The 16,358-nt window shown below is 37.1% G+C and overlaps 2 protein-coding genes across 11 annotated transcripts in view; both read right to left on the bottom strand.

The window, feature by feature from the left end:
* Positions 1-9,573, bottom strand: part of LOC144209324 (uncharacterized) — a 31,999-nt gene extending 22,426 nt beyond the window's left edge. For all 7 annotated transcript variants that reach the window (XM_077735562.1, XM_077735563.1, XM_077735565.1 and 4 more), the window contains exons 1-3: positions 9,427-9,573; positions 2,934-3,122; positions 1,164-1,214 (exon numbers count right to left, since the gene is read on the bottom strand). In XM_077735562.1, coding sequence (XP_077591688.1) covers positions 1,164-1,214; positions 2,934-3,120 — 238 coding nt within the window. In that variant the 5' untranslated portion in view covers positions 3,121-3,122; positions 9,427-9,573. The remainder of the gene's footprint in view (positions 1-1,163; positions 1,215-2,933; positions 3,123-9,426) is intronic.
* Positions 9,574-10,308: 735 nt separating this feature from the next.
* kcnh2b (potassium voltage-gated channel, subfamily H (eag-related), member 2b) overlaps positions 10,309-16,358 on the bottom strand; it is an 89,688-nt gene continuing 83,638 nt past the window's right edge. For all 4 annotated transcript variants that reach the window (XM_077735571.1, XM_077735572.1, XM_077735573.1 and 1 more), the window contains 5 exons: positions 16,155-16,299; positions 15,838-16,027; positions 15,648-15,753; positions 15,445-15,534; positions 10,309-15,215 (listed from right to left, as the gene is read on the bottom strand). In XM_077735571.1, coding sequence (XP_077591697.1) covers positions 14,793-15,215; positions 15,445-15,534; positions 15,648-15,753; positions 15,838-16,027; positions 16,155-16,299 — 954 coding nt within the window. In that variant the 3' untranslated portion in view covers positions 10,309-14,792. The remainder of the gene's footprint in view (positions 15,216-15,444; positions 15,535-15,647; positions 15,754-15,837; positions 16,028-16,154; positions 16,300-16,358) is intronic.

The following is a 16,358-nucleotide window of genomic DNA, read 5'->3' as shown; positions in this document are numbered from 1 at the left end:
ATAAAGAATTGTAGAGAGAGACAGGGGCAATGATTTGGGGATAAAAGTAAATAATTTGAAATGGCAGCAGTTGGAAAGATAAATAATTGAAATGTTTAAAAAAAGATAAATAATATATATGGAAGCAGAAAGGAATACAAAAAAAATGTAACATTGATGTGAACAGGGGGAAAGGAAAGAAAGCAATTAGTCAGGTTTCATAAATTCAATTGTCAACAAATTCAAAATAAAGCAATGCATGCACGATACACGTGTATATTTTGGTGAAGATTTGAGTTCAGTGCAATATTTTGTCTTATGTTTTATATCATTCAGCAGTGACACACTGAAGCATCTCAAGGCTTGAATTGCATTCCCTCAACTTGGACTTGAATTATGTTTGCAATTGCCCATTTTACTATAGTTTCCTGCAAATGATGACAATGTGATCCTTTTGAAAATGAAGATATCAAAAGCTAGTATCATACATGCAAATATACACAGCCTGGTAACCAAGACGACACAAGCTGCCCATTCCATCATGCCATGCAGAGCAGCCTGATACGGCAGGTGACTTAAGATGCAGAACACTGTCACGGATTTGTCTCTACTGTGGTACCTAAGAGCCTAATGCATCTAAAACAGGCTGTGAATAAAGAAGCAAAGATGTCCTAAAAGCCAAAAATAAGCTAGTTTCAAGAGTGTAGAGTATGATTAGTAGTAGTATTGCTTTAAAGGTGTTTCATTTATTTATTTTATGACAACATTTCCCTGTGGCATCTAGTCTATATCTATGTCTCCAAGTAGGTTAAGAGTCTAACGTGTAAGCTGCAATGTGAATATGTTGTGTCTCTTATTCAATCTAATTTGGTGAAGCATGCATAAAATGGGTGCAAAGTAAAAGCTGCAAGGCGCAAAGAGGATGTCACGAGTGCACTGATTAGTCATGGTCATGGGTTTGCCAAAACAAGAATTTTAGCCAATCAAATGTTCCTTTTCCATTGCCTAGTAGACCAATGGACATTTCACTGGCCATGTCATTTGGAATACATATTTGTTCATCTACAAATTAAATGTATTTTACAGTTAAAGTCAATGTGAAGTCTGCCAACACATTGTTGAATATGCCTTTGTGGATTACTATTTAATGATAAATCAGAGGGAAATTGTAACATCTCTCTTACCAGGCTTTTGCACCCCTTGAGCTTGTTGTCCTCCATTTTCCACTGCTGAACCTGTATGTGCACAAATGCAGAGAAACAAGCAAACATTACTTTCAGATTGCTAGTGCATTGAAGAATTCAAAGAAAGAAAAAGAAAATCCCACCATATATGTAGTTTCAACCACTGAGCCGGAAACAAAATGTTATTTAAGGGCACATCAATACAGAAACTGGGCACAACTACAGCATTACTGGCTGTGTCAAAATACTGGTAACATGCTGATTTTATATTATTGCACCCTTTGTTTGATGGCACCTCCATAATTCATGTCAACACTTAAAAAAAATTGAAATGTCACAAGATACAGCCAAAGGCAATGTACTTTTATTGTGCTATAGTAAATGTGCTCTAATGCATTTTGGGCTAAAGAATGTCAGGGACATGTTTAAGACAGTGCTGTCATTTAAAAATGTCTGACAACACATTTGTAGAGTTGCAGCGCAAAAAAAAAAAGAAATAAAACCCAAAAAAAAGAAAGCAAGGAGAGTGTGCTTTCAACATTCAGGTTGCCTGAAAAGAAAGGACAACAAGTAGACTGCCTCACCCTGCTGTTTGGCACTGAATCTCAGCATGTTTACAATTGTTCAAACGCGCAAAGTGTACCAGAGTTGATCACTGACAAAACCACCCACAGCCTTTCCCGGAGCTGGCTGTCACAGACCAGCGCCCACACGCAGTCTGACTGTCTGACCCGAATGTCTGAGGTGCAATAAGAGGACCAAGAGCTGATTCACTGCTTGTCTCACTAAATTAGATAGCCTGGATCTACCTTCCAACATCTAAATTATATGTTATTACACCTGTCAAAAACAATCGTAATCATAGATATGCATGGGAATTTTTAATGATTATTATTTTTAATAATAAAACACACATTTAGCTTTAATAATGCATGACTACTGCTTAGTTTTAGAGTTTGGTTGGTATTTGTACAACAAATAAAAACATGCTGCATTGTCTTAAGTATGCATTTTAACATGAATGGAAGAAATGTGCATATTAGAAAATATTATCAAGACTTAAAATAATACTTCATGTGGAGTCAGTACATGACAAACACTAAAAGAATGGATATCATCCTCCAAATGCTGAATATATGTTGTATAAAGCTATAGACAAATATCTTTAACTTCTCAACATGTACTTTAAAGATGGTAATAAAATGACCCATTGAATGAAAACTATCTTTTTAGAGAAACCAAAAAAGTGGTGAGATGACTATAGGTCAATAATTCAATTAGTTAGTGCTTCTAAACATCATTGTTGGGGTTTTACTGAGAAAAAAAAACATAGCTAGAAAACAAACACTAATCTTTGTAGGGTTAAAACTTGACCCATAAACATCTGGTTGATAATTGCTTATTTGGGAGACAACTTTATATCATCAACATAACCACCATTCTAGTATATTCCGAGCGGTGGCCGCTAGTATGTTTATCCACACTTTGACCCAGTGGCTGAATGACATCCATGCAGATGCAGAATGGCAGCCAGGTCCAGCAGTGCCTGATACCATCCGGCATTTAAGGGCATGTCCGGTTCATAAAGTATTGCATAATAGAATTGACAATAGTAATGCATGCTTAGGAAATAAAAGAGACAGCGATCAGAAAAATTGATTGGCAGATGACATCCATCGTACCAGCATGTATTATCACTCACTCTTGACACCACTATTAGAAAGTATGAAAAATAAACAAGGGTTCATCTTAGAACACAAGTACACTCACCTGCACTGGCATCATCATTGTCCAAAAGCGGGATATAGTCCGTCTTGCATACAGTCTCCCCGATTTTATCATCATAGGTCTCCGCCTCCAGTTGAGCCACAAAGTCCCTCTCCGCCCGGCTTTCTTGACCCTGTTGCGGAGCACTGTCCACCAGAGCGTCGCTCAGACTCAGGTCTAACTCTGCCATTGCTGTACACAAAAGAAAATATTGTCATTAGTATCAAAGCATTTCACATTCACTGCCCTGTGACATAGATACAAAAAATGGGAACAATTGGCATGACACATCAAAATCAGAACAAAAAATGTACACAATCCAATGCATCTAAACTAGCTAACCCTGGAGAAAACACAATCACCTGTTACTTAGAAGGATGCAGTGATTTCCACAGAACTTGCAGAGTCACATTGTGTCATCTTCTAAATATAATTCAGATTATCAAGAGTGCCAGCTGGATGCCTTACTTGCTACTCAGATACTGTGTGCATTCATCTTGTCACCATCCTCCCAATCTACCTGACGTTGCCTATCACCTGTGATAGCTCGCAGTTAACCTTACACAGCAGAGCTTTCTGAAATAGGACACTCATTGTCATTCAAACAGGGTGTGGGCCAACTCCTTGCTCTAGGGCAATGGATGGGACCATATATGATGCAAAAATCCCAACCATCAATGCAGGCTTTTAGATAACAATTCCATACTGTTTAATCTGCAGCTATGTTCAAAACATCTTCCGTATATTAAGAAAATAAAATAAATCATTCAATAAAATTAGCTTTTCCATTTAACACCTATATTTAGCTCAAAACAGATCATCTGCATTTAAAATACAACTCTGCATCCCCATCTACTGGTTCACGCACTGACTACATGTTTCTTTTACTAATGGACGTTTCAAATTCCTTTTGGAATGTTTTACCCAAAACTACACAGCTGTAGGACAACCATTCCTCACTCGGAAGATATAAAACATGTCTCTGGCTAAAGAAGAGAACATTCAAATTTGTTGGTGTTAAAACAAACATGAACAATAAAAACCTAAACATTTACTGTAGACTACCAAAAGAGGCAATACATATTTGAGTACCACTGTAAGTTAGTGGACAGCTCCCCTCCTCCCCTTTTTGGATAAGGGTGTGTCACGGGAAGACTGCTGCATACTGCCTCCACCACAAAGACCATACTAGCCAGAAACTACCCTAGTCAGAAATGCGTGAGATGTTAAGGGGTCATTACATCTGAGAAAAAAAATGGAATAACAAGATTCAGAATTACTTCTCACTGTCCTTATTTTAACCAACATCATTAACTTATTTAAAAAGAGCTTTTGGTAGCCACATCCTGCTCCAAGCTTTGGTGTGGCCACTCGGAAACAATCTGGATTCAGCAGAGGAAGGAAATCAATGAAAACGGCACTTTCCATTGTGCTGTCTGCTTAAAAAAAAGTGCATCATGGTTTGCGCATGCGTCTGTGGATTACTCATGTGCAGTTGCATGTGTGCGTGTGCGGTTTGGCTCATTCTGGTTCATGGGAGAGTTTGCAGGCTGCCAAATAAAGCAGAGGTGAAGGTTAAACTGCGTTTTAATCTGCTTCCCAACACATCACTATTGTATGTAAACACAAACAAACCAAATCAAGTACCATGAACTATTAGAAAGATAAATTATGAACGTGAAAGTTCCCTAATCAGGATGTATCTCTGCAACTCCCGCAAAGCAAGGGGTGTTTCAATGCAATCTTGTTTCTGTTAGAAAAAAAATGATACTTTATGAAAAGAAAGGTAGTGACACATGACATCACACTGCACTGTAACATTGTTTTTGATAAGTATACAATTCAATGTTACTTTTACAATTAAAAATGCAACAATTGTATCATTATTCTTATCAATTCTTATTACAGGCTGCAATTACTTTAAAGCTATCGCATGTTTTTAAAACAGGAAAAAAATGGAAATAATTGGATCTAAATGCTAGGAAATATTGTCTCGTCTGTCTAGGCAGGCTGAACCTTGTTCAGTTAGATTTAAAAAGAAGATTGGGGGCAGGGAAGTAATAAGAGACTGTCATGTGATACCTGCTCACAGCATGTAAATCACAACTATATGAAGACCAATCAGGTAGCCATTGGGAATGGGGGTAGTAAAATCCCACAATTCATAAAATAACTACACACTTAAACTGCCCATGTCCAACTGTAACACTAATCTGAGTAAGATGCACTAACATTCCATGTAGATCAGTCACAGTGGCTAACAACCATTGCTTTGTCAACTTAGTGACATGCAGACACAAATTGCAAAGGTAGGAATCCCAGAAATTTCTTGAATGAGATGACGACTGGTTTTGTTCGAAACAGCATGTGCATATGCATAATATTTAAAGAAAAGCTGCTCTTACACAACTTTACCAGTTCAAACAGTGATGTCTGCACATGTAATTATTAGGGTGTGAGTCTATGCAAAACCAGAGTAAGTTAAATTGGAACAAGTCAACTGGTATGCTTAATGAAACAAAAGACAAACGAACACATAACATAAACTGGTTCTATTTGGGAACTCTCTGGATTCCTCTTTCTAATGCTAAGAGAATAAATAAGGCTGGATCGAAAAAGAATAATACAGTTAAATGAGATAGTCGGGCTTTAAAAGCAAACAAAAATGTGCCTAGTAGTCTTCAACTTAAGTCAAATGTACTATTTAAAACAAATATAATGCAAGTCCAAAGAGATGTTTTCAACATATCACATGAAAGAATGTTACCTAATTTCATTTGTCAATTCCAGATAATTTATTACATATGCACTATTATCGATATGACAGGTAAACTTGTCCTCCCCTTTTGTCCTGATTAACCGCCCTCCTCTCCCCGACCTCTTTGGGCGGGCCACAATGTGATGAATGATTTCCCTGTATGTATGACCACAATGGTTTCAGCTCAACACATTTACACACAGTATCTCTTTGGGAACTATGCCCCATTGTTGGCAGGCCGGGCTTAACACATTGCACTGGAATGCATAGACATACACACACACCGAGGGCAATGTGGTTCCCAAACAAACACAAAGCGGAAACTATGAAAATAGCTAAGCATGTATTCAATAGTCACATTATTTTTATATTTTAACTATTTTATTCATTTTATCCATCCTGTTCAGCCATCAGAATGTCTGTTAGTCTGTTAGTTCATTAATTTAGGAATATTTTTCCAGTGTAAACCCATTATAAAATACAATACAGTTCTAATGGGTGGTGTTCCTAAATCAAGTGATGTTCTATAGATACCTGCACTGCATAGAATACAACAACAAAATGCAAGGGCAACATTGGTCTTAATATTAGTTCTCGTACTAAACCCTTGTTAAAAAGCATAACGGCACTGCTTGAGCATATGTCACTTAAAATGTGTCCCTGCATCAACCTTTCCAAGCCCCTGATTACCAAGTGACCCCACATTTAGTTTCATGTCCCGGCTGAACGGATAACAGCGGCCAAGCCCGTTTGCTGACACTCTGTTCCAGCTGCTGCTGTTATGACGGGGATTACTGGGAGCAGTTCCGAACTCACCATCCCTTTCCTATTCGCCAACTAGCCCATCCTCATTTCATTCAGTCAATCTGTAGTTGTCACGCAATATCAGACTTCAAACATTCATCCTCAATAGACACATTGAGGTGTTCACAAATATGAACACACATTGGAACAAATTCAGACATCTGTGTTTTAAGCAGTCCTATTTTCCATGAACGATTATGCATTTTAAAATGGTAGGGAAACAAATGCCCTCCAACCTCATTGATAAATTGTCTTGAATGGAGATCAATATGCATAAACAGATTTGATTTCCATTCGTAAAAGGCAGAACAAATACAGGCTCCTAAATTAAAAACAAACAAACAAATGCGCCACAAATACTGACATTCATCAATTATTAACAATGAACCTGTTGTTTACACAAAAAAACATCAGCGCAAGCCAATCTAATGAAAAATGCAAATCCTGGGAGGAGAAAAAAAGTTTAGCAGAAATGTACTCAAGGACAATTGTTAGTGCAATAGATTAGACATCTGCATAGCCATCACAGTTAGTGTATTGATCAAAATAAATTAAGAATATCGTACATAAGTGCATAATACCCATTAGTAACTGAATCTAAACTCAATTAACTGGAAATCCTACATCAGAGAAGTGAAAAAAAATCCGATTGGCAAACAAGAAGTAACCCTGGAGGCAATAGATGCCTTTTCCCATCAAAAGAGACAAAACAAAAGCAAAGCAGTGACCTTTATCATTCTAAAATTATTTATTTCTATCTTCATATGTCACTTTACATTTTCCTAATACAATATCCAGCTGAGGACTTTCAAAAATAAGCCTATTGTTCTACTTTTTGGGTGAAGTACACAAAACATAAAACCTCAAAGTTGCATATACTGTATGCAATGAATTAATTTGAGAAATTATGTTATGTTGCATTCCATTTCTAGTATGAGACAATGTGTTCTTTAAAAATGCACCTGATACAATTGATGCTGGTGGTATAAAATACCTAATTTTTACTCCTACTCTGGCCAAGGTGGTAAAAACAGTAGGAATGTTTTTTTTTTTTCCAAATAACAGTGCAAAGCACAGAAAATATAGCAGGTGGAGCTATGGATGCTGTAGGAGCCCACTACCTAGAAATGACAAAAAAACATGTTAATTCACAAATTATAAACAAGAATGTATAATATAATGAGTTTAAAAATATGTGAATTCAACAAAAAACAATGATATTAAAGTCAGGTTTTAAATGAGTTGTGTAAGAAAGTGAAATAATCACCTACCTAGTCAAACTTGTCCAGGGAACTGTTGCTGTGATTGTCATCAGTGATTTGGGTTTGTACTTCGCACCCCGTTGTAGAGCTGGACTGTAAGCGGTTTCTTATAATGAAAGTATTCTTTGTTTCACTGTGTGATGTGCAACAAGGCACTTCTCGGCTCGTTATTGAAATGAGACGTCAGCTAAGCTGCACGTTAATATTTGGCCGTGGAAACAATAAGGTGCATAAATGTATATTATTACTGTTAACCTCTTTTAAAGATGAGGATATTTCCACACCCAATCATATCAAAGGGATTACATTATTTAAAAAACATTTTTGTCCACTTTTAGATACAATCAAATGTAGACAAAACCAGAACCGTATTAGTTAACATTCTTATGGTCTGCACTTATCCAAATTACAAGTTTAGTATATGTTTGTAACCATTTATATTTTTTGGACACACCTTGCATGCAAGATGGCCTGATGCATTCATTCATGATGCGGTAGTCATGACAACCTCAAGTGTCCAACCACTTTGCAGCCATCTGATGGCCGAGCCAATCAGAAGAGGTGGAAGCTGCAGCTGGTTGTAGCAGTTTATATACACAAAATTTCATCAATAGCACCAAACATGACAAGAACAAAAATCGGGTGTGCCAGTTTAAAAGGGAATTGAAAAGACTGCAGTGTACACACCCCAAGTTCTGCAACAGGCAAAATAGGCAGAGGCAACATGCATGAACATAAGTGATATTTAGACTTCATTTACATGTAGGTGCATGATCTCATTAAAATTGTACACATTATATTGAATGATTGAAACATAATAGAAGGATTTTATGTCAACAAACGCAACTTGGGGTAATTTCAATAATACACAGGAAGTCAGATAACCAGTTTTGCAGTTTTGGTCACATGGCATTGAGTATTGCAGATTGTGTTGTAAATATTTCCTAAAATGTGATGCATGAACCAATATGAAGTTAAATAGGAGGGATGGGGAATTAATTTGGAGATTGTCCTCATTTTAATGCTTTTGCAGGGGAAATGTTTGGGGATTTGCAAAATAGTTGCTCAGCTGTCCTCAATTAAATGAATGAATGCGTGATCACTTTGGCGTTGGAAGGAAAATGCACTACAATTATTCAACGATCGTAATCGAGAAATATATCGTTATTGATGGTTTGTGTAAGGTGACTGCAAGATTATACACATTAGAATTCCTACAGTTATAAACACAACTTTTCTGCAGCCTGCAAATGAATGATCCACCAGAGACAGCGTGCCAATCAAACTTGCTTGCGTAACTTGCTTGAAAGCTCGTTGCCACATGAGCTCCTAAACATCGGATTTACTATATTCGTTTGGCAGAGCTGCAGCGTATATACAGTGTCGAGTTTGTGTTGACAGGAAGAAGAGACAAAAATATAAGCCTGTAATAAAAGACAGGGCGCGGACATTCCAACTGCGCATTGAAACAGAAAGTACGGCTTTCCGACGAGCACCTGAAGGCACCATTATCCTCCACGCATAGTGAATGTGAGATCACTCATCCAAAATCACCGTCGTGTCACTGCTATTTACTTCATCTACCCAGGAACAAACTCTGCAACAAGTTCTATCCATGCACATTTCATCTTAACGCAAACACAAGATCATATTGATTTTTAGCATGACTCACCGTTTGTTGTCTGCTTTTTAGGCAGTTTGTCGGGAGAGTCCGAGCGTCGCTGTCACTGCAACGGTCCGCCCACTGGAGAAAGGACTGCCCTGTGCACAGACTAACTAGCTAGCTAATGCGGGGACTTGGAGCCAACCACAGCCTCTAAATTTGACTGACTGCTCTTTCGGCCAATCTATTTGCGCAAAGCAAGTTGCTAGACGAATCACAATTTCCAAGGGTTGAGCAGACGCGTGGTCATTAACAAATGGACTTTTGATAGACACGCGGTGCTTACAATGAAAAAGTTCTACTCCTTTTACGGTAGCTTCGAACCAATCGTTGTTGTTGCAGGCCGAGGATACTGCCAAATGGGCAAGGCCTTGGATTGGAATACCCAATTTTATCGTCCGATCCACTCACTTGAATTGTAAAAAACAAAAATCCAACATTCTTTGGCTATATATCCCTTGGCTATAAATACCAGAAAAAAATGGGAAAACAGCGACGTCTTGTGGACAAAATGTCAAGGACAAGTTGTTGGCAAAAGGTATCTTGACGTGTGACCTCATTAACTCTGGCTTGGTAATCAGTCAGAGGTCACAGTATATTCAGCCCTGCATTAAGAAGCACTTCTATTTGTGTTGTAGGCTGCAGAAGCCTGTGCATTTGATACTTGCCCCTTCCTTTAAGATGTTACTTTAGGAGTCTTCTTCTCTGTTAAAAATATATGAACAATCATTTTGTATTCATGCAAACAAAAACAATGACAGCATCATATTGTACTGCACTTTTAATATATTATTAATTACTACTAAAGCACATTTTGAGAAATCTGAGCATTATTATATTTAGTACCAACTAGTTTAGTCTTATCACAAGTCAAAAAAAAACAACCCCTGATATTGTTTTCAAAGAGGTTTATTGAAATAAATAATTTGAAATTTAAAAACTTCAACCATTAATAATGCTATTATCACACAATCGGAGCCTGGAGCTGCCCAATTTACCTTCAATACTTTCCCAAATATGATATGACTTAAGAATGAACTTTAAGTATTTCCATGGTGAATTACAATTAACCATTAACTAATTAAATATTTCAGGGAGTGCCCAAGTTTCCTCAAATTTTCAAGGCTTTTAAATGTCTGTCAAATTAGAAGGATAATCCTAATGGGAAAACACAACATACAGCATACGTACTGGAAACTGCTCTGTGATGTGTTAACAGACATTCCAAGAGTTTAGCTTTTTAACCCTGAGCTGGGTTCAAGCTGGGTTTCTAATTAAGATGCACTTTATTTAGCTTCCTTTAAGTAGGCTTCTGAATTCAAGTGTGCCTAAAAAAATTGGGGACCAGTTCTGTCCAGGACAAAGACACAAGCATCATTCCATTACAGCTGACTGCAACCAAATGTACAATAAAAGTGTATCCTCAACTTTAGCCTTCTCCCATAACCAAAGAGGTGTACGCATATGTGTACTGTACTAAATATATAAATGCAACTGTCCCATATTTTGGAAGATTTCCATGATCCTCTCTCAATGTAAATTTTGCAAGCATACAGCAGAGCTCAACAGTTTTTTTTGCACAGCAAATCCCTTCATTTCTGCAAGATTTCCAGTGCAGCATGCAAATAAAAAATGTGCACATAATTAAAAGTCTAACTGTCATCTTTTAAATTTCACTTCTTTTTCAATAGGGCAAGTTTTTTTTTTTTTTTTGGTAAGTTCTCTCTTACCAAATGAGAGCAAACTTTATTCACAATATTATCTATAGTATTCTGCATTTCAAAGCATGCCAAAGAAATGTTTCAGTTTCTGCATAGTGCTGGCTATACGAGTGCCGATGTTTCGATACATTTACAAGAAGTACAAGTTGTTATGTACAGACAGAGTGACATGAGTAGATCCAGTATTGTGTAAACATTAAGTGTTCAAAATATCTACATACAGTATACAAGTCTATTGGAACTCATAGAAAGTTGAATAGAGCTGGAAAAATAGCTCTAAATGTGTGGAAGAGCTAACAAGCAAGTGATTGAGTAAAGTGTATGTTTTGTTTTCACTTCTTATTAAAGCATATTTAAGGGGGATTTCAAAGACTTCTAACTTAAAGAAACCCTTTCCATCTCATGCACTAATAACATTCTGGGGGGTGCAAATTCATGGTCTTCTTTGTACCTTCCATGATTTTTTTTAAAGATACAGTATGCATTAAATAATGTATTATCTAGCATTGAATATTACATTTAGGTCAACTGACAAAAGGTCAAATAAAGATACAACCACATTCTACATTTGAGGTCATAGTTCTGAATATTATGTTACAGTTCAGGCCACTAGGTGACTTATTGTTCTAAAAAAATAACAATAATAATAACACTAGCTACAGTACATGTATTGGGGAGAAGAAGAAAAAAAAGTACAGTATTTGACTGACTTCTTGCTGGATATATGAAGTCAGTAGTCTTTAATTACAGGCCTAACTGACACACACCACAATGTACAGAGAAATGATTTTAAAATATGATGTATAATAAACCATCTGTGCTTCTATTGAATGGTTGTTGGCAGATTTCATAGAAATGACAGAAGAGTAATTGCAAATTTTTGGGGAGATCTAATTTTTCTTTGGAAAAACAATACTTATAAATATTATCTTTTGCAATACTAATACATACAATATGTAATTGTCACTTTTGCTAATTTCAGACAAGGGAAGACTAATGGTGATGCTCGGTTAATGAAAATGGTGAATCCTGCAACTCTATATAAATAAAATGTGTATTTTTGCAGTTTAAAAATTGGTCCTCAGAGGTTATGGATAAAAAGGATCATTACTGCTACTGTGTTCCAATTATTGACTTTTATGAGGACATACTTTGAATTAAATCTAATAATCCATCATGAGAGAATATACATAGTTTTTAAAATGGAATCCAGTCACTTGTTCAATAATAACAAACTACAGAACAAATTTAGACTTGCCTTAGTGTCAATTAATTGAATACTATTAACAAAAAAACAAATATCTTTAACAAATTATTAATGGTGAACAACATATTTATACAACTAAATAAATATATTACCTTTGAGCAGAAAGCAGCAATGTACAATCTTCAAAACACTGCATGAAAGGGGATATATACACCAGAATTAAACTTTTAGTTTGAGACTGCAAATATTGACTTTTAATTGATTATCAAGCAAAAAAAAAAAAAAAAAAAAGTACCAGAGGACAAATCCTGAGTCTCTATTAAAACATTTGCACCGATTAAACTGTAAAGTGCTTAAAGATATTATCTGGAAGTGTTTTGGCTGCTACAAATCAGTTTTAAAGGACTATTGCACTAAAATTCCTGTTGGAAGTTTCATTATTTTCACGTACAAAATTTGTAGGGAAGACAATCACAAAAAAGTGGGCACAGAGGACATGTTGTTTGTTATAAATTATGGCTATTTGGTGATTTTTTGGGATATATTTATGCAAATATTTATTAACTTGGTCTATGTTGGATAGGGTTGAGAAGTAACTGATAATCATTTGAAACACACAATATGTGAGGCATACTTTAATGTATTTAATTTCAATTATGTCTTGTTTGACTGTGTTAAATACTGTTTTGTTGAAAATAAAACTAGTTAAACAAATTAGACAATTTCTATCTTAGATCAGCACTTGAAATTGAATGGATTGGATGGCATGACCTATATATTTAATTTATGCAGTCATTTCTGCATCTGATGATAAAGCACTAATAGTTCTAATATTAATATTGTTGTAGTACTAAGCTATGGGAAGCATGACAAGGTATAATAATCATTTTTGCAATGGTTAAGCTATAAACATGTGCAAACTAGTATGTGCTGCATTATAATAGTCATAATTAAATCAATCAATGTGCAGGGTGTCCCAAATGTCACATTTAACTTAAAATAAATGGTTTTACACTCACCCTGTGTCCGAGCATGGTTATGCCTCAATATTCTCAAGGTTATGATAAGATGTCAAAGTTTGTTTCTGGAATAACATTGCATCAAGTGATGCTATAAATTAATAAATGTTATGGTGAAGGATGACAAAGTCTTGGGCAGATTCAGCATTTTAAGCATTTGGAAACATCATTTTAAAGGGAAGTGCTGCTTAGTGCCACAAGAAAAAAAATGCCTGTAAAAAAACAACAACAAAAAAAACCTTAAGAACTGTGTTGGTGTTAAAAAAGAAGACCAGTGTTCATCTGCAGTAAGCAAAGCCGATATATACTGAGTTATGCTCTCCAAACTGAAGGACAAACACATATTTTGGAGTTATACACACACACACACACACACACGCACACACACACACGCAGACACACACACGCAAACAATAAAGCGCACTTACTCATTTCCTCTTGCCAGTGTTTGCATATTGTACTGTACACGAAATAAGGGCGCATTCATCTGGTCGTAAACTGTCAAACAGGTATATTTTAGTATCTCATGACTGCTATGTACAATTTAATAAGCATTCTGGGTGCTTAGGTGAAAAAGATGGACCAGTGAAATCTGAGGTAGCAAATTCAACAATGATAACTTAAATCCACTATGGACGTCAACTTTTTAGCTCAAAGCTTACCTAGTTGGAAAACTGGGATGGGATTATTCATGTTGGAGGTTTTTAAACATTATGCCAATTAACATGACTGTGTTAGACCATCTAGGCATGTTGAGAGTTTGAGCAAATGTCAACATTGGTTCTGGTAAGGGCAGCTGATATGTTCATCAAGAAAATTCATGGCTTTATACCCCTCCAGTTCCCACCCTGAGGTGCAAACAAGCCAGTCAAGTGTGCTCATGGGAGTTAATAGGGAGAACTTTCTCCACTTGTTGGTGCGGGACCTCGGGGGCAAGGAACCGTTTACCTTTATAGGACAGCAGGGTTTCCTGTTAGGCCAGCTAACAACTACATTTTCACCAACCGGTTTGTGAGTTTCTGGAAGCGCCACTGACACATAGACAAGAGTAATTGTTTCAGTGCAATAGGTGATGGCTACTTGTTTCATTGTTATTCAGTCTGCTGTCTTTTTTATTTTCCTCTGCTTGTCCTTGATGAGTCATTCAGCAGTAAAGGGATAATCCTAAAGATAAGATACTCCTAAAGTGTTGTAGTCATTTCAGTCTCCATTTGGGTTGTGTCAGAACTTTTTTGGGGTGTTTGGGGTTGAATTAAGATTGTACAGTTCAAAGAATTTGGGTCTTCATACAGATAGGAAAGATTCCGGGAGGAGTCATACCTAATGTTGTCTCTAATTTTCTCCCAAAGTTTGAATAAGGGTCAATAGGATGCAAGATATCCCTCTTTAAGTCACCGTACAACCATTACCCGCATCATTCACTTCTTCCTAGCTCCCCCCTGGGTCAGAGCCATGTCTCTGTGGTGTCCTTGAGTCCTGAGGTGTGTTTGACTCTTGGAGTGACAACCTCCGTTGTGTTTCAGAATCTTCGGAAAACAGACCGGCTCCTCCCGTATTCTCTGCCCTACCATCGATACATAGCTCTGAACTAAATTCCAACCCTGGTCTTCTTAAGTTTGAGGTCATACCAAATTGTGAAGATGGTCCAGCATCCGTCCCTAAATTTAAATCTATTGCTGGCTCTGAAAAAGTTGTACCTCTAGATTCCAATCCAATTTCAAGCTGCAAATGTTGTCCTAAAACGGAAGTGGGGTGCAGATTCTGGCTGGTGTTGATCAAAGGTGAGTTCTGCAGTTCTCGAGACTCAGAAGATGTGTTTGGGAAGTTCTCAAAGTCCTGAGAATCCAAGATCTGGGAGGAAGGAAACAAAATATTAGCAATATCAATTATCCCTACCAAATGGCCATTTGTGTTTTAGTGAGCTGGTCACTATACGCTATTTGTAAGTCAATTTCTGCATGACGTTCCTCATTTAACTTTGACTGAGTTCACTTTATTGTGTTTAAAAACAAGAAGCACATAAGTGCAACAATCACAGCAACATCATGTAGTCGGAGTAACAGTTAAAACTGTATTTTACCTGTGATAAGGAGCTCAGGGTGTTTGTCTCTAGAGGCGTAATAGGTGGAACCTGTTTTTCCCCAGTGCCTGGATCAGTGCATGGGGAGGCCTAGGAGTGAGATAGCATTGTTACAGCATGAAATGTTATCCAATTTATTCACAGTATATTCATTTGTTGTTGTATGAAAATTATGCAGAAATTGTACATAGTTAAATTCCTACCTGAGGCGGTGAGGATACAGCACTGTAGGCAGGGGGAACCAGAGCCATTTGTCTCTGCAGAAGCTGCATAATTGTCCCAATATCTGCTGACATGCGATTCTCTAATCTGTAAACAATATGAGAATGTAATTGCACTTAAAGTGCTGCACATCCATGTACAGTATAGTTGTAAAAACTTGGATATTTGTACCTGTTAAGTTGTTTTTGCAACATATCTAGGCGTGTGTCCAGTTGGTTGCGTTGCTGGCGACTCAAGCTGTGCAAAGGCGTGCTGAGGGCAGGAGGTGAGGCTATGCTGCAGCTTGGGACCTCCTGGTACTGCCCGCCGCCTCGATTTTCCGCCCAAAAACTGAACATGTTAGACACTCCTGAGAGAGCACCTGAAGAAGAAGAAGAAGAAGAAGAAGAAGAAGAAGAAGAAGAAGAAGAAGAAAAAGACGTAATTTTAACTCATTTAAAATGAATGAAGCTTTTTGACCTAGAAATGAAATAGCATGACTATCTTACCTGATAATGCATTGCAGGTGTTGCCAGTCTTGACCTCTCCATCCACATCAGTGTTCTCATTGGTGCTTTTCTGTGTAGCCGGAACATGATGATTCTCCATCATTGCAGATGAGGGAGCCAGGCTGGTTACAACAGACTCCCCACCCTTTGAGAGCAGGTTAAAATCATGTTTTTTATAGGAAACTACACAAAGTAATAGTGGGA

This window comes from Stigmatopora nigra, chromosome 16 (assembly GCF_051989575.1).
Source record: "Stigmatopora nigra isolate UIUO_SnigA chromosome 16, RoL_Snig_1.1, whole genome shotgun sequence".
Taxonomy (NCBI): Eukaryota; Metazoa; Chordata; class Actinopteri; order Syngnathiformes; family Syngnathidae; genus Stigmatopora; species Stigmatopora nigra.
This window is presented reverse-complemented; position numbering and strand designations above follow the sequence as displayed.